Source organism: Hippocampus comes, unplaced genomic scaffold, assembly GCF_001891065.2.
Source record: "Hippocampus comes isolate QL1 unplaced genomic scaffold, H_comes_QL1_v1.1 scaffold420, whole genome shotgun sequence".
Lineage (NCBI taxonomy): Eukaryota > Metazoa > Chordata > Actinopteri > Syngnathiformes > Syngnathidae > Hippocampus > Hippocampus comes.
In genome coordinates this window covers 770890-796217 of record NW_017806163.1, presented here as the reverse complement: position 1 = coordinate 796217, position 25328 = coordinate 770890, and the positions used below count along the sequence as shown (strand labels likewise).

Below are 25328 nucleotides of genomic sequence, written 5' to 3'. Positions count from 1 at the left end.
GGGGGGGGGTACAGGTTAAAGCACTTTTTTGAGGGGGAGGGGGTATTTTTGAGTGTGCATTTTTTTTTTTGTGGTTTTCTTACCATTTTGAATGTTGGATAAGCTTTAAGAATGTGAATGATCTCCAAAATGGAAAATGCAACAAAAAAAAAAAATAGTATCTCTTCACACAACTTCTTACGTCCACTTCGATGTGTGATTTCCAGTTAAAAGTTATTCATTCAATAAGTAAAAGTGGTGTGTATCATTCCAGGAATTGTAGAAATGAGGGGGGCTACTATCAGACTGTGTCGAGCACCTGTTAAATTATGTAAATTTGTGTTTAAAAATTCAGTACGTATTCCAATACTAACCTTCAAACAAAGGGCAGAAGTGCCTCCAGCATGTAATGCATCCTTGAGATGTGTACTGACCCATGGCTGTCTCCAGGAGGAACATTGGGATACCACAGGCCAGAAGAAACAGAACGTATGGAACCAAAAAAGCCCCTGAGTGGGGGAGGAAACAGAAGTCTAAGCATATTTTCTCACATCTTCATTGTCTGGTTCTTCCCCTTGACCTCGTCCTCCCCTTATCATTCAAATCGATGTTATGACTAACTGCGTTTGTTCAATGTAAAGCAGGAAACAGGAAATGAGAAAGCGCGATTAGAATAAGCTCACCTCCCCCATTTTTGTAGCACAAATAGGGAAACCTCCAGAGATCCCCCAAGCCCACCAGGGTCCCTGCCACCGCCAGCAGGAACTCCAACTTGTTTGCCCACTTTCCGCGGTCCAGCAGCTGAGTCTTCTTTGCAAGAGCGTTGCCCTGACCGGCCGCTTCACGGCTGCTTCCTTTCAGGAATTCACTTGGCATATTCAAAAGGAGATTGATTACAAACGGGGCGCAATCTGATCTCAAACATCCGTCGCTCTCCTTCAGATAAGGATGGACAAATATTTGAAACTCGGATGTATGCTTTCAAGACAATGTTACTCAGCTGACTACGATTTGGCACCGCCGGGCGGGGGCTTTGTGTTAATTTATTGGTTAAACTTGAGCTTGCCGGATTACCAGCGATGGAAAGTTTCCACCAGCAACAAGTGTTTCTCTGAAAGCCGTGGCAACCGGGAGAGCCAAAGCATGTCCTAGAATTAAAAGTCAAAGATGTAGCCGGTGGAGAATTCAAGGGAAATAGACCGAGTACTTACCCCTCCATCACAAAGCCCCTCTCCCCTGGGAGTTGCTTACAGCAACAACAAAGTGATCAGTATTCCTCTCGGATGGATGCACCGCAGGCTCTCTATACAAACAAAAAGTCATGAGCGGAGCCAGAGTGAGAATCAAAGCTGCGACGGTTCCTCTCCCTGAGCCGCCTCGTTGCCAGACGCTGCGCTCCACACCATGCGGCCGCACTTGAAAAAGTGTTTGGCTCTGACAAAGGTTCAAGGTATACACCACTTCCCCGCTGTATTTTTCCACTGAGACAGGAGCAGCTCGAGTCACTGAGATTAGCACAGTTGCTAACAACTAAACCAAATCAGCTGAGCCGTCTCTGTTATGTCAGTGGCTGTAAACAGGCGGCATTTATCTGCCAAGTGGGAATTTGCCATGTTGAGCCCTAAGTTGTGAGAAAAGAAAATAATGGCAATCGCTCGGTCACTATGCAAACATCCTGCATGGCAAATAGCAGATCTTTATCATCATTTGATGTATTGCACAGCCCTGGCTAGTCCATGGGATTTATTTAGACGACATGGAATCTCACTGTGAATATTTCCCCTTTTTTTTTTTAATCTTTTCTTTAATCATGAACTATGTTATCGTAAAACCACAACTGCTAGTTCTGTTTATAACCTACTATTTACTTCCTCTTTTCAACTTTTATGGTCATGAACTTTTCCCCTCTACCCTGGCACTGTTCCATTTGGCTGATCTTTTTCTGAACTGCTGTGTAACACAATTGGTACCAACGACGTATTGTGTGCATGATTACTGAGACGCACCTCAGATTTGTCTCGTTTCGAGACTGGTACGTGCAACTTGTCATTAGTGAACAATTTTAAGAACAAAAATACATGTGGGTGTCTTTAAACAAAAACAAAAACACTTTGTGAACATTTCATGCGTAATGCAACAGGAGAACATCAATTATTATGGAGTCTTTGGATACTTACATGTCATGTCTATGTTTATTGTAGTTGCTTGTTATTGCAATCCTGTACTTGTGTAGCCTATCCTACTGGAGACAAATTCCTTGTGTGTTGTACATACTTGGCCAGTTCTGATTCTGATTCTGGAATTAACGAACACTATTTTAATTTAATGTCTGGTGAATCCAAGCCCTTTTAGATCATTTGTATATATGAAACTACCAGAATTTTAGAAAGACTTTTGATAATTGATTTGATGTTCAACAAAAAAAAAAAAAATAGGAATAAAATGAAAAAAAAAATCCTGAATATTTTTATTTGTTCAGAATAAAATAAAAAAAAAAAAAAAAATAGGAATAAAATGAAAAAAAAATCTTGAATATTTTTATTTGTTCATAATAAAATAAGTTGAATTCCATTTTGGAGTCAACTTTTACAGTAAAATCTGAACGAAATAGCATGCACAGTTTATGTTGGCAATCTTTACCTTTGTAAACCTGAATAATTATCGCTGCAATGCAGCTGTAAATTAGCCCATTTAATCCCACCGGTCACATTTGTGAAGGACAACAATGATTTCATTTACAGGGCTCTAAAATTTTTTATTACTGATTACTTAAAAGGGCTACCAATGACACCTGATTTTGACTTTTAAATGTCTGGGAAAATTTTGGGATTAAATGGGTTAAATTCGCTTCCTTTTGGAGTCAAGTGTCTTTGTTGGGATAATGAAAACACAGTACTTAGTTCCTGTCTTGCTATTTGAATGATTCTGGTTGGGATATCAATGCGGCAATCGAGAAATACGGGGCGGAAGTGCATTCACCTGTTTCCTTGTTCCGAACCGTGCAACAGCTGAGCTTTGAGCCTGGCTAAATTAAGAGAAGGCTATTAATCGACGATGCCGGTCCCAATGAGGGCACGTGCACATGTAAGGCATGGTTGACTTAACATTCCTGTCTCATTTTTTTTTTCATTTAATTATGGCGATTTCAATGCAGAACAGGTGCACCACATGTATAATACATTTTCAGATAGAATTCCCCATGGAGGTCTACATGAGAAGCTCCTCCTGTCAGACACTGTTTATTACACAGGGCTGCGACCAATCTGTTTGCAGTGCAAACTCCACTTACTAATTTCAGATTATGATATTTACTGCAAACTGGGAGAGGCACCAGCTCCTCATGACATGAACAATGAATGGACATGTGCGGGTATTGTTCCGTGGGCGAGAGGGTGGGGCTACGGTGGAAGCAGGCATTTGTCTAGAACCTCAGAGGTGGCAAAATCACTCACTCTTCTCCGAGACAAGCAGAAGTCCTGATTCAAAAGTAAAAGTTCAAAAGTGCAAACTTTAAAACATAATTGAGTATCACATCCTTAAGTCTGCATGTAAGGTGGCTAAGGTGACCTTTTCCCAACATGCACGACGTGGGAAGTGATCCAATTTCACTTCGTTACAAAATGGTCAATTCACAAAAAAATAATACATCACTGTTTAACTATCGGCGGCCCGGTAGTCCAGTGGTTAGCACGTCGACTTCGCAGTGCAGAGGTGCCGGGTTCGAATCCAGCTCCGGCCTCCCTGTGTGGAGTTTGCATGTTCTCCCCGGGCCTGCGTGGGTTTTCTCCGGGTACTCCGGTTTCCTCCCACATTCCAAAAACATGCATGGTAGGCTGATTGAACACTCTAAATTGTTCCTAGGTGTGAATGTGAGCGTGGATGGTTGTTCGTCTCTGTGTGCCCTGCGATTGGCTGGCAACCAATTTCAGGGTGTCCCCCGCCTACTGCCCGAAGACGGCTGGGATAGGCTCCAGCACCCCCCGCGACCCTAGTGAGGATCAAGCGGTTCAGAAAATGAATGAATGAATGTTTAACTATCTTTGCTAGGGAGAACAATTGAGTGCTCTTCCACTAGATGTCAGAAGATACATAATTAACCTGCGTATCCACTTTTTTGTTTGTTATGTTTTTGCTTACTGTGTACTTTTACCTTGGCTCAATAAAGGGTTACAATCACTAATTTACAGAACCAGTTGGCATTTACAAAATCAAGTCAATTCAATTGGTACTGTAATTGTCTGTATACTGTGGATCTAACGTTCACCAGTCAAATCAACTCAATCCTCTCCAGTCTTTTACCAGCCAAAAAAAAAAATCATTCAGAGTGAAGGGTCGCATGCTCCATGCAGCCCAGGGGAAGCTTATCCATACTTTCATTGTCAGCAGACTTGATTTTTGTAATCTTTTGACTTGACTCCCTCAGAAGAGCATCAAACAGTTGCAGATCATTCAAAAGGCTGCAGCACATGTTCTGACCAAAACAAACAGATTAGAACATATTTTCCAGTCCTTAAGGCTTTACAGTGATCGTAATCAATCAGTTCTCAAAATCAACTGCTGTTGAGTTCACGTCTCTTTTGCGTTTTGTCGTCATCTGTCGAGATCGAATAAAGTAATGAGCCTATTTGAAGTAATGAGTAGAAAGTAAAGGTATATTTCCAAATGCAGGGAATACAAGCAAAACCCTGTTAAATACTTAAGTAGAAATAACTTTTTTAAAAATCTATTAAAGTACAGAAATAAAGTACTATATTAGTAGTTCATGACTTTACACCTTTGTCCATCCGACATGACATCCAATTAAAAACTGCGCTTGTGCGTGACCATTTTCTGCTGATATACACACACCTCTTCAAGTTCCAAAATGGTCCTTCTGGCTCTAAAAGGTGACTCACACACACACACACACACACACACACACACACACACACACACACACACACACACACACACACACACACACAGACACACACACACACACACACACATACAACTCCACACACACACACACACACACACACACATACAACTACACACACACACACACACACACACACACACACACACACACACACACACACAGTGACTCAGATGATGTGACATGTTGTCACAGCTGCAGTTGCATCATATGACGAGGACGGTAATTATGTACAGTCAAACTTGCTACTCCAAACGGAAGGGTCACTTCTTTTGGCCATTAAGGAATGCATATGACGTCAATATCACGTCAGTTCTGTAAGCGCGTGCTGAGAGGCAAACAGTGCCACAGCCTTGAGTTACAAGTTTAATTTGTTTTGTTCAAGCACCCCCTCTTAAAAAAAACTACAAAACTGTTTGTAATGTGTTTTTTTTTAATTACAAAAAATAGTATTCCGTAGTATTGTTCTTTCTAAAACACAGTAATCGCATAGTTAAACAGTTATTGAATAATTCAATACTTTGTAGAATGTAAAGAAATTAAATACATTTTTTGCTTCAATCCAATGTACATTGTGCTGCTTCTTCTGGTATCCACCCCTTGGCTACTTGGGGGCAGTATAATACAGACGTAGAGATATGGAGTTGGTCTTGTCACCTCATTAAGTCCAGTGATATCAGCTGTTCTTTGCAGAGGATAAAGAATATGTACCTGTTTGATTATTGTTAAAAGAGTGACTAAAAATTACTATTAGTTGATTAATCTTTTGATTATGTTCTTCATGAACTGATTAATTGCATTAAAAACAGTTTTAATTTCAACCACATTATTCAAAAACATTTTTAGGTTGAAATTTTATTTTTTAGAATTTATGGTCAGTTAAAAATCAAACAGAGGTGATATGCACTTACCAATCGAGTCCATGTTGCTTCTTCCTGTCCGCAGTGGGCGCCCTCCACCTCCAATAAGGCAACATACGTGTTCACCCTTGTTTTGTCGCAGGATTGGACTCATTCCAATTCCAAGCCAAAATACCACTGTGCTTTCATGGTTTAAATGCCAAGGGGTGAGTTCAACATTTTCTTCAAAACAGCAATTTAGAAATATGAATCTTGCTTACTGCATATACAAATATAGTATCTATAAAAGTATTTTTTAACATAAAAGTCTATTTTTGTTGTTGCTTTCAGCTACCCTTGCTTGACTCATTCTGGTCTTCAGACATAGATATATATATATTTATTGCAATGTTACACATAGATGCCACATCTTCTTTTTTTTTTTTTTTTTTTTTCTAAGTTGAACTGCACCTTGGGGACTGCTGTATATAATCTCGTTGTTCATGTAACAATGACAATAAAGCAAGTCTAAGTCTAACATGATTTTCACGGGCCACATAAAAGAATGTGGCGGACCAGATCTGGCCCCTGGGCCCTGAGTTTGACACCTGTGCTTAAATGCATCCTTCAGAGGATGTTCTGCTAAAAATGTTGATGCTTTCAGCCACTTGGAAAATATATACATTCGCCAGGGGTGATCTTTACACAAAGCCACCATTATTTCCCTGCTCTGGTCTCAAAAACACACACACAGCAACTTTCATCAGTTTCTAGACGAAAAAATGGATGATTATCCACATGCCCATGTTGAAACGAGCCCGTTTGGTCGGCTGGCTGTCCTGGATGTTTCCTCTGAAAACAATAAATAGAGCAAAGTAAACGAAGCATTTCATGTCCAACTGTGATCTGGTGTGATTGTACAAACATTAACTTCCAAGACAAAATGTCTGAAACTTGTTTGGTTGCATTTCAGATGAGGGGGAAAAAGTGCTTATTTTCCCCTACACCCAGACACTAGAGATTCACAGATAAGGTATGGAAAGCAAAGTTGACACTGTTTAATGCACAATAAGATATTTTCATGGCATCATTTTAATATTGGAATTACATTGACTTGTACATCTTGGACAAATCCACACTCTGTAAATGATTATAGTCCCCAAGTATCAGGCTCACTGTGTTCTGAGATGATCAACTGAGTGATGAGCAGACGAGTAAAAGTCATCTGCGTGTGGAATGATTAAAGAGGGCAAAAATCACCCTAATGTCCATTTTGACAGTCCAACAGATGAAGCAAAGGGGGCTTCTAATGGCTATATCAGACCGTCAGCCGTGGATGCACAGACACATCAAACAAACACTTGAAGAAACAATTTTCTTTTTTTTCTTTTTTTTTAAATTTGCAAACTGAGACAAAACATAAAGAGCCTTTTCCCTAGTGCATTTCAATTATTTCACGTCTGTGTTGCATTCGCTTCACGAGCCCAATTCCCAGTTCCCACGTTTTACATGCTCAAAATCATATTTGGCACTCTTTCAATGGGAAAAGTAAACCCCGTAGTCAGAAAGCCTGCATGTACACACACACACACACACACACACACACACACACACACACACACACACACACACACACACACACACACACACACACCCTGACAAATGCGTCACCCGTACATGGACAGTACATCAGCCTCTGGTGGCGATGATAAGCTTGTATAAAACTGAACAAAAGAACACGTGCAGAATATCGATAAATAGTCTTATCTGATATTTATTTTGTAGCATGACAATGAGGTTTTTGTCTTTTGTGAGTATAACACGATATGGCCAAAATGATGAAATTGATCTGATGAGGGGGAACTTTTTTTTTTTTAATGCTTTTCTCTCATGCTGACTTCATATTTCCACCAGGTGAACAGAAAACAACCTTAATAACAAAAAGGCAAATCAAAGGAAATCTAGTAGTCGCATTCTTCAAAAGTTTAGCTGACAAGGAATCAGGTATGCACAATGACCGGAGAGGGAAAGCCGAGTCAAAAACTGTCTTTACAATATGTTCTATGGGTCCCCACTAGTCTAATCACAGCATTTGGATTAACATTGCTTTGTTAGAATATGGATTAAGAAGCACTGTCTTTGTCTATCTCGGGGGAGCAGCCAGTTTGCCATTTGATGTTGACTTAAAATGACATCACATTGCTGAGGGCTCAGGTAGCGACCAATCTCAGCTCACCTGTTTTCTGAGTTTGGTCATGTGATGTTCACAAGCCGAGCTGTGATTGGTCATTACTTGAGCCACTGATGTCATTTTCAGTCGACAGCAAGTGACAAAATGGCTGCCCCCTGAGATGGACATAAACGAGTAGATTTTGCCGTATAATTCATATGCTCCAAACGCAATATTCATCAGAATACCGTGTTTAGTGGTTCCGCATCGAACATTTTATTGTCAAGAGAATTTTTGACTTGACTTCCTCCTTAAGACTCAAAACATTAAACGCTACAGTCTGCTAATTTTCTTTAGTCTCCAATGTAAGGCAGAGTTTCCCAGTCAGTTCCCAACCAATTTCACTTTATTGATTGACAACAAAGGTACCTTTGTACCTTTCAACACAATGCCAGTGATGTATTATCACAGGGAGACCAATGAAATACTCTTCTGCTCGATGGCAGAAGGTACACAATTAACCTGGACAATTCACCACTTTTGTGACATTTTTGAAATTTGCCTAGCCTCAATAAAGGATGGGAAACATTAATAAAAGGGACCAGTTGCCAGTCATGAAAATATTACATTTAGACCATGAAGTCAGTTCAGCTCAGAATTAGTTTTACCAAGTGTTGTTAGCAAGCTAATCTTCATGTCAGATAACTTCTTAGCCAAATATTAGTAAATTGTCTTGTTCTTAAATTAACATGTTAGAGCAGCCACAAATAATAAAGTAGAAAAAAATGGACTTGTGGTACGTCACGTGTTGAGAGAAGCGACTTCTAGGAGTCTAACACTAAACTACTTGGTAGCAAGCTGTCTCCAATAAACCAAGCATATCCTTTGTGTTTATCTTTTCTTGTTTACACTTACACAAACACAAGACAACCAGACTGGGGTCAGATGAGCTTTTACAGTGCAGACGAGCATGTTAAGTCTCCATGTCACTCAATTAATCTGCTTTCAAAATCAACAAGACTGGCATGAGGGTGGAACAATAAATGAGTAAATCCCCAAATGTCAAACTGTTACCTTTAATTTTCTTTTTTTTTTTTTTTTTGGACAACAGGCCGACCCCATAAACTGCGGTGGATGCGTTTCCCCCAGCGTCCATATGAAAGGCACAGTGAGAAAACTCTTGAAATGGATTTCTTGATAATACAATTTCATGTTTAAACGGTAAACACAGAGCAAGCCCTTTTGGTTTAACAACCCGCTTGATAAATTGAGTTTGAGGAACTTCGCAAGGAGAGTTATCTTGCCCTTCAGATAACACAAGCAGAAGCAATTGTTACCGCAGGGTCCTCGGGTGTCGCATGCCGAGGCATAAACACCCAAGACTGAGACTGTGACTGTGAAGTGACACGCTTTGATGGCGTCAGCTGTCATCAAGAGAGCCACTTGGTGAGATCACGTACATAAGCTTCAACTATTAATTCACTGGATTATGAAAGATGTAGCTGTGTGAGTGGTGGTGAGGTTGCTACGTTACGTACACACTGACATCATGGATAACATTTTGAGAACACAACCACTTCCTGATATCACTCAAGGCCAAAGATTAATTCAGGCAATGGTGACCTAGTGCAGAGTTTCCACATACATTTTCAGCTAAAGACCCAAATGACAAAAAAAATCATCAACATATACAGTGGTGCCTTGAGATACAAATGAGCCGAGAGATACAATTTTGTTTTGACTTGCTAGTAAAAAGGAACTCACTCAACTCACAAGCAGCAGTTAGCAAAACTGACCAAGTCTTCAAAAAAGACGCTTTTGGCATTTTATTGCCACTCCGAGTTGTCAAACTAAACATAAAACAAAGAGAATTAAATGTAAATGTGTATTTCAAACCATCACTTAGCGTGGCTTTCGTTGAGTCTGTTGAGTTTAACACTAAGAAATAATGCAAAACGAGTAGCATCAGCGTGATGGTGTTATATCCCTAAAAGCCACGGGTGTCAAACTCAAGGGCCCCAGGGCCAGATATGGCGCGCCAACTCATTAGATATGGCCCGCAAACGCAAATCAAGCATGTCAACAAAATTTCTAATTGTCTTACATTCTAAATAGCGTTGGGATATAGCATTTCTTACCAAAACTCATTTTTACAGTAATTTAAACAAACTATTATTTTCAACTGCTGATTTCAAAACTAGTTGTGTACTGTATATGTAACCATAAGAGGAGGGGATTTAACATTTATATGGTTTCAGTAATTTCAGTAATTAATGGGCCTCGGTGGGAAAGAGTAACTACAGTGTGGCACGGGATAAAAATGAGCTTGACACTATTGCTTTCAGCAATGGATATCTGAACCCAACTGGAGAAACATATGTAGGAGGATAATATAACAAAACTCACAGGTATGTATTCTTTATCTTCTACAAAGATCGACAACAACCATTTTCTCTAATCTTCAAGCGGCCTATTGAAGAGTTTTGACCAGCTCCATGTACGTCTGTTTTATACTGCCCCCAGGTGGCCAAGGCGCGCTCCCCAGGATGAAAAGCACAATGTCTTCTGAACTGAAGCAAAAAATGTGTGTGTGTTGGGGGGGGGGGCATCATTCCTTACATTCTATATAATGATGTCATTACTGTGTGTTTTTATCAAGTACAATGTTTTAGAGTGATATTTTTCTTAAGAGAGAAAGAATATCAATTTTTACGTTTTTGTGGGCGGCTGGAACTGATAGATGGTATTTCCATTTGTTTCAATAGGGAAAGATTTATTTGAGATACAAGTGGTCATGGATGGATGAATTAAACTCTAATCTCAAGGCATGACTGCACTGGGCATTCGATGACTAAAAACTGACTCCGACCATAAATTTTGGAAACTCTGAACTAGTTTATGGCACTGTAAATGACAATTTATATCATACAATCATGGCATGACATGACATAACATAAAGGCTGAAATGTGAACATAAAAACATGCGGCGAAAGATTGACACAACAGGCAAATAGGTAGATGATATGGAGCTCATTGCTCTATAGACAATTACCAGTAGCTCACTCTTCACCTATTGGTTTCCTTTGACTCAAAAAAAAAAAAAAAATCCCTTATTGCAAATGTAAACATCTTTCCCACGGATCATCTTCAACAGTCCTAACTGAGACAAGTTGGCCTTTAAGAACAAAAACACAAATTATAACTTATGATTTTGGATTTTTAAGGCTTCTCTGTTAGGAATGTACAGCATCTCTCTGAAACTACATTGTTCTCATGAGAATTTAGCAGAATATGTCTGAAAAATATCTATTGTCATTGGTTATACATGGTTGGTTGGATATGTGTAGCATGCCTCAACTCTTAACGATTGGTATATACATTAAAAATAAATGTAATACTTTCAACACCACATCTTCTGTGTTTTTGAATTTCCTTTTAACAATTTCCTTGGACAACAATAACGTGGCTTATTTTTTCGTGTTTAGCTTTATTCCGCAAACCAAAACAATTTAACATTATCTTATAAAATGAATGAAATAAATCCAGATGTCTGAATGAGATGATGTGTGGGTCCCGTTGTCTAAAAATACAGTGGAACTTCCAAAGTCAAACACCCGCAATGTGGTTAAATTACATTTTCAGGAAAAATGCCTCAATCATCATGTGATATGAAAGAGGTCTCACTCAGCAAATCTCAGTGACCATCTATAGATTTTAATTGATCAAATATAATGAAACCAAGAGCGCAGGAAATGGACGCAGAATGGGAACGCATCCTGACATTCTGTACACGCGCTGGCTGTGTAACACAAAAACGAGACATAGACTGGAAAGTAAGCTGTGTTTAATCGTTAACGGCGACGCCCGTTTTTAAATATAACAAAACCAGCAGCACAATCAACTTGCTTGCTTATACAAACTAGCCACGTAAATTTTACCCTTCGTTTGGTACGTGCGTCTCAATCCAGGCTGCTTAAGTACAACATGGCAAACTCAATAAGTGTTATTTTTTGATAGTTATTTTTCCAGTTCATCATTTATTTATTTAGTAACGATTGTCAACGTTGAAATGTAACCTCAAACCTGTCTGGACAGTTACTACAAATTTAATGGTGAGATTACGACTGGGGTTTTATTTGTCCTTTTTCCAATTGTACAGCGAATATTAAAAAAAAAAAAAAAAAAAAAGTCTTCACACCCCTATTCAAATGAATGTTGAATGGGAGTCAGCACACACTAGCACCATTTAAAGTGCCTCTGATTAATTCAAGCAAACTTCAGATATTCTATTGTACTTTTGTCCCTGGTCAAAGGCATAAGTAGAAGAAAGTTAGTCAGCGAGGCCCTTCATGACGTTGGAACACTGAAGGAGTGGCAGAGCTTTCTGGCAAGTACTGGCTGTCTCGTGCATGTGACAACAATGTACGGGTTACGGGGTAGGGTGGTCAAACACAAGCCTCGTTCTACACAGAAAAATATCCGAGGCTGGCTATATTTAACAAAAACACACTTTTAGGGCCATTATTCTCAAAACTTGGGTTCGGCGCAACACAACACTGGTCATCACCAACATTACCTACAAGTGAAGCTTTCAACTTGTTTTTCTTCAGCTGGAACAGGGCACCTAGTTGAGGTGAACCTTTCGAAATACAGCCACCAGCGTTACAGTGAGACTCCTCTACAACGAAACCTACATGGGCGAAAATACCCCCCTAGAGTGAAAAAATGTTCATGCATGAAAGCCATTCCCACTTTTCTGCTCCCCCTACGAAGAAAAGTCCCCCTGTTCCATTATACGAAATATTTTTCTCTGCTCTTGCCTCGCACTGAGAGTCACTACAACAAAAATAAGCCTTCCGCAAAAGTCTAATCCAACCTCAGCATGCCACAGCGACCTCTGCTGCTTCGTTCGGAAACGGCAACAGCAACCACCACACTGGTTTACACATGCGCAGTAGTCCACAAGTATTTGTTATTGTGAGTTTCAGACGTTTTTGTGTGTGTTCGTGTTTACGTCTGAGATCAAATTTGCTACAGTGAAAAGTCCCCTGTTGTGAAAAATTTCTTGCTGCAAACATGATTTCGTTGTAGAGAAGTTTTACTGTAGTACAAAATCTTCAGGGCTTTTGCAAGAATGCAAAATGATCAACAAAAGCTTGCTGGAATACTTGAATTCTATTTGGGCTTAGTCAGAGGCACTTTAACCCGTTGAGGGACAGCGGTTACTACAGTGGACAGCTTATCATGTTAAGGTGCAAGAAAGGGTTAAATGGTGGCAGGCAAGTGCTGACTCCCATTCAACATGAATTTGATTGCGATTGTTTAATTCGGAACACTTTCAGTTGAATTACACACGTTAATAGGTCACAAAATGTTTTCTTTTCTACCCCACACCCCAATTTTGCTGCTGTAGACTGCAAATTTCCCCAGTGTGGGACAAATAAAGGTTATCTTATCTTAAAAATGGCAAAACATGTTTTGAAATTGTATCAGAAATGGCAAGCATTTGAACAGGGGGTTGTGGACTTTTCATATCCACCATAAATTTTGTGGTCACAGAGCAGACTGTTTTAAACTTTTGAGGTTCCACTGTGTGCTGCTTTTGATTTATCCTGAATCAACAAAGACGCAATGAGACCCTAATTTGGCAGAATAAAAGGAACATTTGCATTTGTAGAAAGCAAAAAAAAAAAAAAAAAAAAAAGCACGTCAAAGCCTTATGAAACTGACACACAAAAGGCATGTTGTCCTGTGTAAGATTTAAAGTTCCATAGCGGTGAGTCTTCCCGCTCATCAGCTAATTTGTCAGTAAAAATATCTTAAATCAATATTTCAGTTTGGGCCATAATGAGATGAAAGTCTTTCTCTAAACTGTAACATTTGCACTGTTGAGTCAAAAGACGATGACAATGCTACGGAGCATAGCTAAAATTATATGTATGGCCAAAAGATTGCAAACACACGTAGCAGGTTCTCATTGGGACAAAGACAGTCACTTACATGGACCACTGTCTATATGTAATCCGTATGGACATGTAGCAGCAAACAATTCCATACATCACTCCAATATGGCGGTTGATGGACGGATGAGGTGAAATGTGCATTTTTTTTTCTCCAACGTTTCTATTCATCTTTGAAAAGAGATTCATTTGTATTTCAAGTTTGCTTTCTCTTATTTGTCTATTTCTAGAGCCCTACTTGTATTCTACAATGGCACCTTTTGATTTCATTCCATCTTTTTTTTTAAATTTTTTTTTTTTACATTTTTGGCACTTAAAGTCTGTCTTTTGTCAACATAGAATCACGCACGGACCAGTCAAAAGTGAAACTTTGGTCTCCAGATTAACTGGATTACAGATAAAAATATGCTGGTTGTCACATGGAACGCAACCGTTGGACACGTTAAGGCGAGAACGAATAAATAATGAAATAAATAAATAAATACCTCACTAAAGTGTGGATTAGCAATCCAAAAAGATAACTTTGATTACCTTTCACGCAGGGCATTCATACCTGATGATGGGCAAAGTGTAGAATCGGCACATTTTAGGCGAGGCTAATAAGATTAATGCCACTCTGTCAAGTTACAGATGTTGTCTCGCAAACATTTGAAGTACTACAAATGCTGGCTATGAAATACAGTATGTGGCCCGCTTATGTTTTTTTTTTTTTTTCTTTTTCGAAAATGAGAAACCTGTGGCTCAGGTGCAGGGGATGTTAAAATAAACAGCGTCCTCACTCGTCTGGGTTCAAAAGTGCATTATCGTACGCAGTGGATGGAGGTGTGATGGAGGGTGATATGCTACTTGGGCGAGGGACGAGGCTCACCGGATTCACTTTGTGCTACTTGTCCCTTGAGCTTAGTTGAATTCTCCCAAAACAACCTCTCAACCTCACTTGGTTCTTTTTTTTTTTTTTTTTGTTTTGTTTGTGATTGTGAAAACTCTCCCTATAACCCAAAGAATACAATTCCATAGGATTGTGTGCAAACTGCTCTACTGACGGACGACGGCCGGAAACGTCATCAAAATAAATGGTAGGCTACACCTCGGTATGCGTTTGGCCTCTCACAAGGAAGCGAGGGGCTGTCACATGGATGTGCTGGTTGGGGAAGTAGAAACACAAGAAGAGAGGAAGTTTGTGGGGGGGGGGGGGGGGAATCATGGTTAAGTTACACAATGAAAATGCCTCCGTTCTCACTGCTCCCGCATATTGTCGATATGCGAAATCGTTAGAAATCAAGCAAACAGTATTTGCACTTGAAAGTGAAATTCCGGAGAGAACGTCACAACACAGCTAATAAATAACAGCATCAAATGGCAAAATTCTCCTTCAGAAGTTCCCTTTTATAGACACTGATACAGTAGGGTTCTAATCTGGTACCTGTACTGTTTTAGTCAGCGCCATAGTCGAAATGGACGGATGACAGTGAAGGGTCCAGTGTGCTAAAATGAGGATGAGCCTTTCATCTGTCGCAGTGTCTGCTCGTCACGGTCGACGGGGTTTACAGAGGCAGGTCTGTGCTGTTGTGGCGAGTCTTTCTGGAAGTGCCATCATCCCTGGGCAGAGCTTTTTGCAGGTTCGACATGGCCGCCGTCTTCTTCAGGTCGATGACTGCGTAGCATTCGCTGCGGCGGGGTGCCTGCGGGCCACACTTTTGGAGCGGGAGGCGCTGGTGTGGCTGTCCGCCCCCACCGCCGCCGGCGCCGAGAGCTTGGCAGGGCGGTTCTCCCTCAAGGTCCACCTGGATGTAGTTCAGTTGCCGTGACGGGGGCATGTGCCCGTGCTCGCAGACTCCAACCCCTGACCTTGAGCGTCTGCGGAAATCAAAGTTAAATATGCGCCCCCCTCTGTCGGGCTGACACGGTCGTGGATGCGGCGGGCAGCTGTGTCGCATTGTGGGCGGCTGCACCTGTTCTGTGTTGACGTAGTTCTGCAGGGCATCTCTGTGGATGCCCCGCCCGTCCGGGTGGTACCCGTTGTTCGTCTCGGGGCCTTCCGAGAACTCATACTCGTCGAAGTCTTCCTCCTCCTCTTCGTATTCCTCCTCGTCGGCCTCGTCGTCGTCTTCTTCCTGCTCGTCGTCGCGCTGCAGGGCGCTGTACTCCCACACGGGGGGAAGCGAGGGCAGGTTCTCGTAGTTAAGCAGGGCCGTCCGGCGGTGACCACCTCCGGCCACGGGCCTCTCGCAGCCGTAGCCCTGCGGGGGAAGCGAGGACGGGCCGTGCGGGTGCAGGAGGGTGTGGGCGTGACTGTCCCCGGTGCTGCTGCTGCTGCTCGAGCCCACCGACTGGGACACGCTGCTGGGACTCAGCCGCTGCTTTCGGCCGCTCCTCAGGCCGTTGATGTTCTCGTAGGTGAGCTCGGCGCCTCGGCACCTCTCCGGGTGCTCGTGGCACGGGTGCCGGTGCGGGTGGTGATGGAAATGGTGATAGGAGAAGGTATTGCACATGTGCAGGGAGGGTTCGTCTCCGTCCGTCTCTGAGCCTGTTGTGCCCTCTACTGGCTGAAGGCTGTGGGTACCGTGAGCGAGCCGCTCCCTCTCCCGCTCCCTTTGCAGTAGATGACGCTGAGCCGGAGTGGGGCCAAGCATGAACTTGACCTCCTGTGACGATGGCTGTAGGAACACCTGCGGCTCTTGATGCTCCTCAAGGGGACAACGCCGCAGGTTTGGCTGTGTGCTCCCTTGTCCCCCAACTCGTGTCGTTTCGGTGAAAGTGCTGGGCCGCACCTCAGGTAAGGAGTGCACACAGTGACGCATGGCGAGATCCCCCTCCATGCTAACTGTGTTCACATAAGTGTGAGTCTGGTAAGAAACAAAGCGGAGTTAAAGTCAGCAAGGATTTGAGAAAACCGGGCAGACCGTTATTTTAATATTTAACCTGGTCTTCCAAAGCCATCAGATTGTGTCCATGATCCTCCACATGGGAAGGTTGGGAGGAATCCCCTCTGATTGGATAACCAGGGTATCCGTTGGGAAAAGTCGGCACGGGGAATGCTGGAGCTGTAGGCACATTTATGGAACCTTTTAAGTTTTTTTGAAATTACAAAAACAATACCATGTGATGTTCCACAGTATAAATAGGATTTGTACTGCCCCCCCCCAAAAAAAAATCTACTCTAGGTTAAAGACAACTCTACATTGTCCATAGGTGTGAATGTGAATGGTTGTTTGTGTTTATGTGCCCTACAAGTACAATAGAAAATGGAGGGATTGGTACAGAATGGAAACTGTAAAGTAAGAATAAGTTCTTAGGAAGCAACTTTGAGTGGCATTCCTAAATTACAATGATCAACAATTTTTTACGAAATGCTTTTTAATTAATTTATTTATTTTTTGCACTGATTCTTAAATTGCCCTGTTTTTTTTCTTTCTCTAGAACATCAGGTTTTAACAATAATATAATGATAATAATAATAATAATAATAATAATATCACAACAAGAATACTATGCAATACATATTACAGGGTTAGGTTCAGCAATAGGTGTGATTTTTTTTTTTCCTGGCACGTTATAGCTATAATTTAGAAAGTGGGGTAGATCCGTATTGCGCAAGCTTTTATAGGTCAAACTTAAAAAAGAAAATGAAAATATGTCCAAAACCAGATGTGCTACAAAGAAAGTCAGTTTTGCAATCTGCATCAAAAATGTCGAGACACATACGCCATCTCTGATTAAATTTTACTGTGGACCAGTGTTATTAATTCATAGGTGCGAAAAAGGTGAGTGTCTAGCGTCTGTCTCATCTGTTATGTGGGTTGGACGGTTTTGCTGCCGAGTCTACTAAAAGGCAATCCAAGTACTCTACTAATATGGAAACAGAAGGTCACTCAAACATGTGACTGACTGTTGGGTGTCTGTGGTGCGCGAGACATCTCCATCTCTGGCGTGTGGCCGCTGCCAGACATCATCATGGACTCTTCCACCACATTGATGCTGTTGCATTGCATCAGCTCCTGGAGCAGGTTGAAGATCTCCTCTGCCCGAGAGCACTTGAAGGCAAATATTCCTAATCAGGTGAACACAACAACAGCACGATTACACGGGATGCAAAAAAAAAAAAAAAATTCAGATTCAGGCTGCAATAACAAAATGATAAAAATCGATAATTTTCATTATCGATTCATCGTGCTGCACAATTAATACGCTATTTCAGCTGATTATTATGAAATATAATTTTGAGAACATTATAGTAAAGACCTTAAAATTCAAAATCAAAATTCAGGACTCTATTGCGAAAACAAACATTATTGGTATTATAAATATTTGACACTATATTAATATATTTTTAACCTTATAGGCCACTCCTACTGGCTGATGTTTTCCGCTTTTATCCGGTTCCAGGCAGACGTCTGTGAAGTGCACTTGATCACCCAACCACATTATTCCGGTGTTAACGTGCTAGCCATGTCAAACTGAGGTTAGCTTGGCAATTAGCATGGCTTTGCCGTCTTTCCTCATCATCCTTTTCGTGAGAACGATACTTGTCAGAAGTGTAGCTTTTCCGCGTGTTTATCCGCAGCAGAAGCCGTGTGCTACAGAGATATATTTAGAGTCAAATGTAGTCTTGCTAGCCTCATGCTGCTGCTGGCACTCGCCAGTTAGATCCAGCATCCAATAGCCGTTTATGACTTTTTAAGTATGAGCGTCACTCACCCTGTCCGGTCTGACAACGACGCCCGCTCTCAAAAGAAAACAGGTTGGAATCGTAGCCGTAGCGGCGCAGGCAGAGGTACGGCCACCTGATGGCGTCCCTTTTGCGCGTGTGAAGAATGAGCTCGGTCTGGGTGAGCTCCATGATACCAGAGCCCAGCTCGTTGCCTTCATCGTCCACATTGATGACCTGAGAATCACATTATATGGCAAATGATACAAAAGCACCCACTATTAGTTGGGCATGCGGGACCAATTTATTAAAATGTGATTTTTATTTACTCTATTATCATTACAGCAATTTCCAGAGTATAAGACGCCCCCTTATAATATGAATGAATATCGATTCAAAACATCATTGTTAAACTGCGTTTAAATTCATTTTAAAACTATTCATTTCCCACACTTTCAGAGCATTTAAAAACATCATCTATCCATTTTTGGAGAGGCTTATCCTCTTGAGGGTCGCAGGCATGCTGGAGCCTTTAGACCGGGGTGCCCAAACTTTTTGGACCAAAGATCGACTTTTCGATCAACCAACCTACCGTGATCGACCCATTACCGCGCACGCACATACATACGCACGCCATGATGAGCAACAGCCTGACACGGAGGCATGCGATGCACTTTTGCAGCCTGCTAACTATCGTAGCTCACACGTACCATTTTAAAGTGCTTCCCTCGGCCCTCTAGATTCCTATTCTTTGCCCGTGCCCTCGGTGAATTGCACATGAAATGCACTTTGCCTGATAATGATAATAATAATAATAATAATAATAAAGGGTACATTGCAACAGCTCTGACCGCAAGCTGCAATTGCGCTCTGCTGAGCGCTAACAACTTCCGGTGATGCAGGTCACGCGCCACCATAGGTTTTACCTGCTTTATTTTATTTTTATTATACTTTTTGTGAAAATTAGACTAATAGGATGATTAGAATGCAGTGTATATTAATACAAAAAATATATTACTAACTTGCACAAAGACACACAAATGTTTTTTTTTTCTCCTCTACCCCTGTTTTAGACAAACAACCATTCACACTCACATTCACACCGAGGAATCAAGTTTTCCCAAAATCTTTTTTTTTTAACTGTCAGGTCTTTTAGTATTTTTCGTAAGCTGAATTTTATTTATTTACTTTGCTTTTATTTGTCTTAAACATTTTTGTTTGTAAGTGCTTTTAAGTGGAGTACTTTTAATTATGTGAAGCGCGTTGAGTTACCTTGTATTCTGCTGCCCAAAAACCAAGAAATCATTGTGTAATGTCACCCTCTAGTGGCTGTGAAAAATAATTACACTTAGTAACTTACATGGAAAGCCCACATATAATTTATAGGGGCCATATCATGCTAAATAAGATTTTAGCCATGTTTAAATGTTAATATACCAACAAAAACACCCTTAAAGTTGTATATCTGGGATATCTTGGGCTCCACTGCACTGAAATGTTTCCACCTTTGTGCGCTTGCCCGCACGTGTGTCTAATCAAGGTGCGCGCCAAGTGACCTCCCTTCCCCGGCTGGAGCTTCGCTTTTTCAAAACTTCTTTTTCAAAGTAAACACATACCCTCTTTCACTGAGCAGACAGCGGTATGTCCAACAAGCGTATCAAGAAAGACGATCTATGAGCGGACACCTCGGCCTAGGCGCCGGCCTCCCTGGTGACGGACCGTTCAGCAGCTGTTTCTCTGATCGTCATTTCTCAGAGGACTGTGAACCTTGGCCAGGTGAAAAGTGGATTGGCCGGGAGATTAAACCTAGGTCAATTACCACAATCAAACCTGCTGGAGAGGCCAGAGCTTTAAGTAAATCAAACCGCTACCTAAATGACATAAAATGAGCATGAATGCCCTCACATTAGCTCTGCTGTCAAGCACGATATGTAAGACGTATTTTGTTGGATCAAAAATAAACCTATTTGTTCCACACATTAGCATAAGTGGTCTGCCTGGTGGTCGAGTGGTTAGCGCGTCGACCACACAGTGCAAAAGTACCGGGTTCGATTCTGGCTGCGGCCTTCCTGAGTGAAGTTTGCATGTTCTCCCCATGCCTGCGTGGGTTTTCTCCGAGTACTCCGGTTTCCCCCCCCCATATTCCCAAAACATGCACGGTAGGATAATTGAACACTCTAAATTGTCCTAAAGTGTCATGGTCAGTGTGAAGGGTTCTTTGTCTATGTGTGGCCTGCGGTTGGCTGGCAACGAGTTCAGGGTGTACCCGGCCTGCTGCCCGAAGACGGCTGGGATAGGCTCCAGCACACCCGCCACCCTCATGATGATAAGCGGGTCAGATAATGGATGGATGGATGCTGTTTCATGGCCAATGCACTTCATGGACGGATTTAAGACTCCAGGAAAGGGGTGCAGCAGCCACACTCGGAGAGGCAGGGTTTTAGGGAACCAGGTGTCTTACTTCTGGTTTGGAAAAATAGCCACCAAAATAACTCATACTTCATAAGAAATTAGATCACCATTGTGCCAAAGGTAACAGAAGATCATGTCTATTCCTGTAGTTAACTGTGGAAAGCTTAAAAATAGCATGATATAGCCCCTTTAACACATATTCCACACCCTTCCACATTACTTAGCAAGGAGAAACAATCGACGTCAGGTGACTCTACAATATTCAAACAACTAACAACGTGCCTCGACGTGAGTATAATAAGTGTTGCAAATGGCTGTTGCCAATACTAGCGGGCAAATGTGGCTAACTGATCCACGACCATATAAACAATTATAATTGCAGGACAAAAGCACAGGTCATGTACTTACTTTTCATCATTAGCTCAGTGCTGAGAAGAACATTAATGAAGTAAGTAATAAGCAGTTATAATGTAACCAAGCTCTTACTTAGCCGGAAACAGGAAACAAAAAAAAAGTAGCAACACAAGACAACCGCATCTTATTTAATACATTTTACATTAAATACATTTTGGACATTACACATTCAATATCATGTTGTAATGAAAGTATGCCTTTCTTTAAGAACCCCTGGGTAAACCTCTACACCAGGGCTGCACAACCTTTTTTGACCTAAGATCTACTTTTCAAGCAGCCAATCTCCCCCAATCGACCCGTTACCGCACGCGTGAGTGCGTGTATGCGTGCACGCGCACCCATGCACACGCGCACACACGTACTAAACTGAAAAATGAAGTAGATACAAGAGTTCGCGAGTTTGAAAAAAAGGAAATCACTGCCTACCTTCGTAGAGACCTGACGCAGAGGTATGGGACGCACCTTTGCAGCGTGTTATGTGCATGAACATGACTATCGTAGCTCACGTTTTACAATGCTTCTCCAAGCGCTCCAGATTCCCATTCTTTGCCATAGCCATCAGCAAATTGCAGATGAAACAAACTTTGAATGAGAGTAATAATATATATATTTTTAAAGATATCGCAAGTCGCAACAGCTCTGATCGCAAGCTGCAATTGCAGACTGCTGACCACAAACAACTTCCGGTGATGCAGGTCATGCGCCACTATAGATTAAAGGTGACTGGCTTTTTTTTATAATTTAATGTTATTTTTTGAATACTTTTTTGGGGAAAGTGGAATTTACGGGATTCAGTGGACACCAACACAAAAATGTATAATATTGATAACACACACACAAACACACACCATCATGATCGACTTGGAACCAGTCCGTGAGCTTACCGGTCGATCGTGATCGACTGCTTGGGCACCCCCACTCTACAAAATGTTAATTTTTTTTCACTAGATCCTTAGAAAATACTCCCTCAGGATTTGGGATCTTTTTTTTTCATTAAAAAAATAAATATATACAAATATATATATATTGAAATAACAAAAAATACATATTTTTCAGTATTGAAGAACGACTGAGCTAGAACTTAAGAAAAGAAAAAAATATATTTTTTTCAAAGGTGATAAATATAATTAGTTATATGAATCATTTTTTAAAAAATAAAACAACTACCATTTTGAATATATTGAATGAAAATCGACCATTACAACTTTCAAACAGTCTTTTGAAACCTTTCCTGTGTCATTTCCAGCAAAAAGAAACTCATTACACAAAGAAGAATGGCAATCACGGCCTTTTACTCTATGTGTGATTTAACAATGAGTGACAGTGCATGAACCTTAAACTTGGTGAGATGGTTGTCTCGGATGGGGTCCCTGTAGAGACAGCTCCAACAGCTCCCCATGGCTTCAGTGGGCCAGCTGAAACCTGCCACGCATGGCCCAAGCAACATTAACGACATAACCGTGTGCGTACGACAAACTCGTCATCTGATACGCTCAGCTTACTCAGTCCAGGCCATCGGTGTGAAGGGACGCGTGCTTCAGTCCCAGGATCTTCTCCTGGGTCTTGTCGTTGTCACATGCCACCTGCTTTGTTGGACGGACATCTTCATGAGAAGTTTCATGTTCTTGTCCCTGAAAGCATAACGAATAAATGACGTCCGCTGAAAATCTGGTTGCTCCTCGATATTTCTTCACCTTAGAAGCTAATTTTGTTCTGTTGCCCCTCGTTGGAAAGCTAACAAAACCATTTCTTCATCTTTTACAGCATTGACGCAAACAGCTAATAAACCGAAGTCGCAACATGGAAGAAAACACATGAGAACAAGTTGTCTCGGGACTTTTTTTTAAATGAAAAAAATCCTGTTTTAGATGTTTCCCTCCTCCAACACACCTGATTCAAACAATTAGGATCTTTATCAGGTTTCCGTAAAGCTTGCTGAGGAGCTGATCATTTAACTCGAGTGTGTTGGAGGACGGAAATATCTAAAACAGACACAATAGGAGCCCTCGAGGACCGGACAACGGCACCCCTGATTTACACTCTTGCTTGTTCCTCAGATGGGTCGTTTCTTGATTGATTCCCAGAGTTATGACTGGGCAGCCTTCAGATTTTCCCACAAACATGAAGATTTTTCATTGTAGAAATTAACTGCATTTAATATCTAAGATTTTATGCTCAGACTTGTTTTGGACCCAATTATAGGGACAAATGCACTCTTAACACACCTCAGACCACAGATGAATCTTACAAGCTAATTTTATAAGACATAAAATAGCGTTTGTCGTCCTTGCAAAGGGCAAAATCGAGACAAAAACAGTTTTATTGTCTTTGTGTGTGTACCTGGCCTAGCATGCATGAAAAAGTATAAGAGTAAATAGTAAACATATGATTAAGGATGTGTCTGACATGTATTTATTTACAACTAAAATAAATAACACTGACATTCCTGTCCAGTGTTGATAGCTGAACATGGTAGTCATCTAATGTTGAAAATATATCAACTGTGGCTTACTAAGATGGAAATATGAAAGCACAAATCAAAGTGAAATGTCTCAGTACATGATCCTATACCGGGGGTCGGCAACACCCGGCTCCAGAGCTGCATGCGGCTCTTTAGCGACATCTAGTGGCTCCCTGGAGCTTTATAAAAAATTTTGAAAATGGAAAAAGATTGTGATAGTAGGCTACTATAGCTCAAATAGATATAGATACATGTTGCATCTCCGAAAAAGGAGAGCTGTGGTGTTGGTTTTTTTAAAACGTACACTTCATTTATGCTTTTAACAGTCTCGACAAACACTGACACGTCTGCGTCCGGCTCCGTGCCTTCTTTCTTCGAGTTCAACTCGAGAGGCGTTCAGACAGCCTCCGAAAAACAGAAATTTATGATTACTTCACTGACACTAAGAAAAGCGAAAGTAATGCACCAAAACAAAAAATCAAGCGAGGAAATCACAAAATAAATTCTATGGGGGAGTTTGTGAACACACAACAAAGGAATGAATAACATAAACATACAGCATGTGTTTCCTTCATTGTACATTTTACAGAAGGCTTTTATTTTTTTGCGGCTCCAGACATATTTGTTATTTGGGGGTTTTTTGTCCGACATGACTCTTTCAACATTTTGGGTTGCTGACCCCTGTCCTATAAGGTTAACTTGGAACAGGATGTGACAAATGTGGCATTTGTTATTTATTTTTGTATCATTAGTCTTTCCACTTAAGAAGGGCTGACTCAGTTCTTGACTCAGCAGCTAAAGTAAATGACTACAAACGTGTTGAGACATCAACTTCAACGGGAAGTAGGCGTTCAAATCTCAAAATCCAGACTGTGCAATTACACAAAAAGCAAACTTCATGTGCAGGAAGAACAGCTTGTGTATCACTATGTGAGCAGCCGAGCCACACAATGCTGCACCTCTGGGGACAACATAAAGCAAAGCCCACTCACATCTGCCCTGGTGGTCACGCTGCAGACTCCCTCCGCCGTATGTGCTTCTCGGCCCGGCCAGCAAAACACATGCACCCTCGCCGCAGTGTGAACGCTCCTGGCCGGGCCTCCACATCTGACTAGGGTTGAAATCCACACGCATCCACTACAATCTCTGCGCGCCCGAGCCTACGTTACAAACTTGTCACGCATCCAGAGACTCCATCCATCCATGCTTGCATGCATCCATTGGAGCACTTCAACCAGAGCCAGCTCGCTCCATTAGCCCTCACTGAGCTCCCAAAAGCACGCCGCCCGTGACGCTAAACGGCGCAATGAGCGTCGGTGTGGGGCTACAATAGCACCTAGCAGCACCGAAGTGGAGAAACGACGCTCCGCAACTCACATGTCTGCCACCGTCGATTCGCTCTTTCCGAAGCCGAGCGCGCGTGAACGCGGCAGGCAGGTGTCGGCTGCGTCCGGTCGGCGGCGATGTGGAGCTCGGCCCGAGGCGACGGAGAGACGAGATGCGGTGAAAGCCGTAATAATGTTGTTA

The 25328-nt window shown here is 41.6% G+C and overlaps 2 protein-coding genes and 1 long non-coding RNA gene across 6 annotated transcripts in view; 1 reads left to right on the top strand and 2 right to left on the bottom strand.

Annotated features, from left to right (window-relative positions):
* The window catches only part of LOC109531455 (sodium- and chloride-dependent GABA transporter 2-like), a 30166-nt gene extending 28184 nt beyond the window's left edge, over window positions 1-1982 (bottom strand). The window contains exons 1-3 of the mRNA XM_019895753.1: window positions 1191-1982; window positions 663-847; window positions 354-488 (exon numbers count right to left, since the gene is read on the bottom strand). Of these exons, the coding sequence (XP_019751312.1) occupies window positions 354-488; window positions 663-847; window positions 1191-1198 (328 nt within the window). The 5' untranslated portion in view covers window positions 1199-1982. The remainder of the gene's footprint in view (window positions 1-353; window positions 489-662; window positions 848-1190) is intronic.
* A 3478-nt stretch (window positions 1983-5460) lies between these two features.
* frs3 (fibroblast growth factor receptor substrate 3) lies at window positions 5461-25322 on the bottom strand. 4 transcript variants are annotated; one of them, XR_002171188.1, is made up of 8 exons: window positions 25179-25322; window positions 22843-22971; window positions 22674-22762; window positions 18565-18751; window positions 17756-17917; window positions 16789-16910; window positions 15290-16712; window positions 5461-5856 (listed from the first exon to the last, which is right to left on the bottom strand). XR_002171188.1 is itself a non-coding variant. In XM_019895786.1 (8 exons), exons 3-8 carry the CDS (start codon window positions 22737-22739, stop codon window positions 15640-15642), a joined length of 1515 nt encoding a protein of 504 aa, XP_019751345.1. In that variant the 5' UTR covers window positions 22740-22762; window positions 22843-22971; window positions 25179-25322; the 3' UTR covers window positions 15561-15639. The 4 variants fall into 4 exon arrangements, 3 of the variants coding, with proteins under 3 accessions (XP_019751344.1, XP_019751343.1, XP_019751345.1); XM_019895786.1 differs by lacking the exon at window positions 5461-5856 and having other exon boundaries at window positions 15561-15723; window positions 15819-16712; XM_019895785.1 differs by lacking the exon at window positions 5461-5856 and having other exon boundaries at window positions 14155-16712; window positions 24794-25322.
* On the top strand, window positions 6433-9584 carry LOC109531478 (uncharacterized). The gene is made up of 2 exons (XR_002171189.1): window positions 6433-6769; window positions 9018-9584. It is a non-coding gene; the product is annotated as an uncharacterized LOC109531478 (long non-coding RNA).
* Window positions 25323-25328: the final 6 nt, after the last annotated feature.

Coding starts and splice junctions, on each gene's coding strand:
- frs3 (XM_019895785.1), bottom strand. CDS start 22,739: ATGGGGAGCTGTTGGAGCTGTCTCTACAGGGACCCCATCCGAGACAAC. Junction 17,918..18,564: donor TCGTTGTCAGACCGGACAGG/GTGAGTGACGCT, acceptor TCACCTGATTAG/GAATATTTGCCTTCAAGTGC. Junction 16,713..16,788: donor TGATGGCTTTGGAAGACCAG/GTTAAATATTAA, acceptor GTTTCTTACCAG/ACTCACACTTATGTGAACAC.